Raw genomic sequence first — 2,500 nt, forward strand, 5'->3', positions numbered from 1 at the left:
GAAACCTCTAATTATAGCCAGGTGAGTAGAGATGTCCAGTTGTCTTTTGTAAACCTTTTCAAATGCATCCATTTTCTTGTTTAGATCACAAAAGGGGAAAGGGAGTGGCATGTGCCATATCTTGGCCTTTCTTGCTCTCTTTCATTCACTTGTTATGATTATAGTCTTTTTGTGATAGTTTTTGTGCCATACTATATTATGAGGCTTGTATGTACTATCTGATAGGCTTTTTCACTTTTGTCATCAACTAAACTTGTAGTGTAGAGCCCATATCAGCTCATTATGTTGTTTAAGCTCACTCTGACTGAAGAATTATAGTTCTGTTGGAGGACTAAAAATAACTTTTTTAATTTTTATTTTTTGTAAACAAATGCAAAAGAAGTAACCATCCCTAATTAAAAAAGAAGAAGTGATTGATGATCTCTGTTCATGGCTGCAAATGTTACAAATGGTTAACCATCCTCTTCTCATAATAAAAAGCAGTCTGATGGTTAAAAATAAGCAAAGATTTACATGCACTATGAACTTCTGTAAAAGGATTTTTACCTTAATGACAGTAAAATCTTGCCTGTCAACTTAAAATATTGACATGATCATGGTCTTATTGAATGTACATATGCTATTTTTTATCTAGGTAGATGATGCTAATTTTATTATGAGGCGTATTTATTCTTTAAAAATTATAAATAAAGTTTCAAGTAACTAACTTTTCAACCAAACTGTATCAAGCTTTGATGTGTTACAATAGATTGTCCTTGCTTTCAGGCAAATTAGTAACATTTATTTCTATGTATTTACTTTGGTTCATCGTAGCACATGCTGTTGATACCTAATGTTTGAATTATATTGATGCACAGATCTACACACAAAAATAAGAAGACTTTGACTTCATACCTTCTCTTTCTTATCAAGAACAATGATGGTCATTATTTGTTAGTATGTCTTTTTGATGTTATTGGTCCAATTGTTGCAAACCTCTAATGGAAAGAACATATCTATATTAGTACTTGTACTAACCCATTCACGCTGGGGAGATTTCGGCTTTGAATGGTCGCAATGCCGGGGTTTTCAAACATAAGCCTAATGCCTCGAGATTCTCGGGCGCACAAGCTGCAAACCTGGGCTGCCCGCTCGCTAACCCCGAGCGCCGGCCTTGCCCAGATATCTCATCACTGGCATCTGACGCAAAAACCACGAAACGTGTCAGCACGTCATCCAGAGCGAATGGGCTAAGAGAACCTGATGTATTTACTTGAAGGGCTTTATATATATGATATGATATTCAGAATTGTGCAATGTGTTCATGGTAGCTGAATAGTGCTTTTAATGTTGATATTAATGTTAATAGCTTTGCTATTATATTTTTAAGGAAAATAAGTTTACCATAACTATTTGTAAAGGATAAGATTTTTGTCCAGATAAATCTTTTCATTGTGATGAGCATCTAGGTATCTCAAATAGATATATATAATGAAAGTAATTGAAATCAGTTAAACACTTATACAGAGTGTAGGGCTCATCATGGCATGCATCTTGACTAAACTTTGAGTTAGAGTTAAATTTGAAGATATATTAAGGCTTTATTATGACAACACTTTAATTTGAAGTTTATCTCTATGTACACCAGTGCTGTGGAAAAATGATTCTCATTTTGATTTCTATACAAAATATGAAGATTAAGTGAACTATTCTTCACAGGCCCAGTCTCTGTATCTGTCTGAGAAACAAGGGAAGAAGAACATCATGCTGAAAGATGGGCAGGTTGTGCAGAGGAAGAAAGCGCAACGCAAAGATAAAGGCGTAAGTTCCGTGTTTTTCCAGGTTCTGAGAATTTTAAGGACTGATTTGGAATAGAATGCTTGTGATGTATCTTTGATTTGTAGAAAAGAAATAATTTTTATATCTTTGGGTTTCAGGTTTCAGATTTTTTTTAGAACAGGTAAATATCTTTGAGTTGTGTCAAAGATGAGCTTGGGAAGGAACTTTAAGTGAATTAATGGAGAGTGTTTAGATATGTTCTCTTTGTGTATTACTATGTGGCTATTGTTGTTAATATTGTTTTTCTGATATGAAAATAGGCAAGTGTCATTTTATCATGGATAAGAATTAATAGTTATCTTTGATTTAACCTTAAATTGTCAAAATTGGCAATATGTTTTCATTCTTTTGTTGCATGGAGATTTTCTTCAAGTATCATCTTTTGAAATATGTTAACAGTTGTTGTTGTTTTTTTTTCATTGATTTATCATGGCTGTTGTATATCTATTCATTTATTCTCATTCTTATTTCATTACTTTTGTTTTGAGATCTTTAACGCTTTATTTTTTCTGTTATTTTCAGAAATCACGATTCACTGCCTATATGTTGTGGGCAAGAGAAATCAGACCTGGCATTATACAAGCAAACCCCAACATGGGTAAGTAAAGTTTAAGATAGTGTATGTGTATGCTGGTTTATATTTGCATTAACAGAACAGTCAAGTCTTTTGAACGAGATCGAA

At 33.2% G+C, this 2,500-nt stretch overlaps 1 protein-coding gene across 3 annotated transcripts in view; it reads left to right on the forward strand.

The window, feature by feature from the left end:
• LOC122243955 (uncharacterized) overlaps positions 1–2,500 on the forward strand; it is a 22,511-nt gene that overhangs the window by 11,003 nt on the left and 9,008 nt on the right. For all 3 annotated transcript variants that reach the window (XM_086551948.1, XM_086551947.1, XM_086551950.1), the window contains 3 exons: positions 1–21; positions 1,699–1,800; positions 2,341–2,416. The exon at positions 1–21 is cut by the window's left edge and continues 134 nt beyond it. In XM_086551948.1, the coding sequence (XP_086408074.1) occupies positions 1–21; positions 1,699–1,800; positions 2,341–2,416 (199 nt within the window). The remainder of the gene's footprint in view (positions 22–1,698; positions 1,801–2,340; positions 2,417–2,500) is intronic.

This window comes from Penaeus japonicus, unplaced genomic scaffold, assembly GCF_977035675.1.
Source record: "Penaeus japonicus unplaced genomic scaffold, GWHDUDI00000001_assembly GWHDUDI00000026, whole genome shotgun sequence".
Taxonomy (NCBI): domain Eukaryota; kingdom Metazoa; phylum Arthropoda; class Malacostraca; order Decapoda; family Penaeidae; genus Penaeus; species Penaeus japonicus.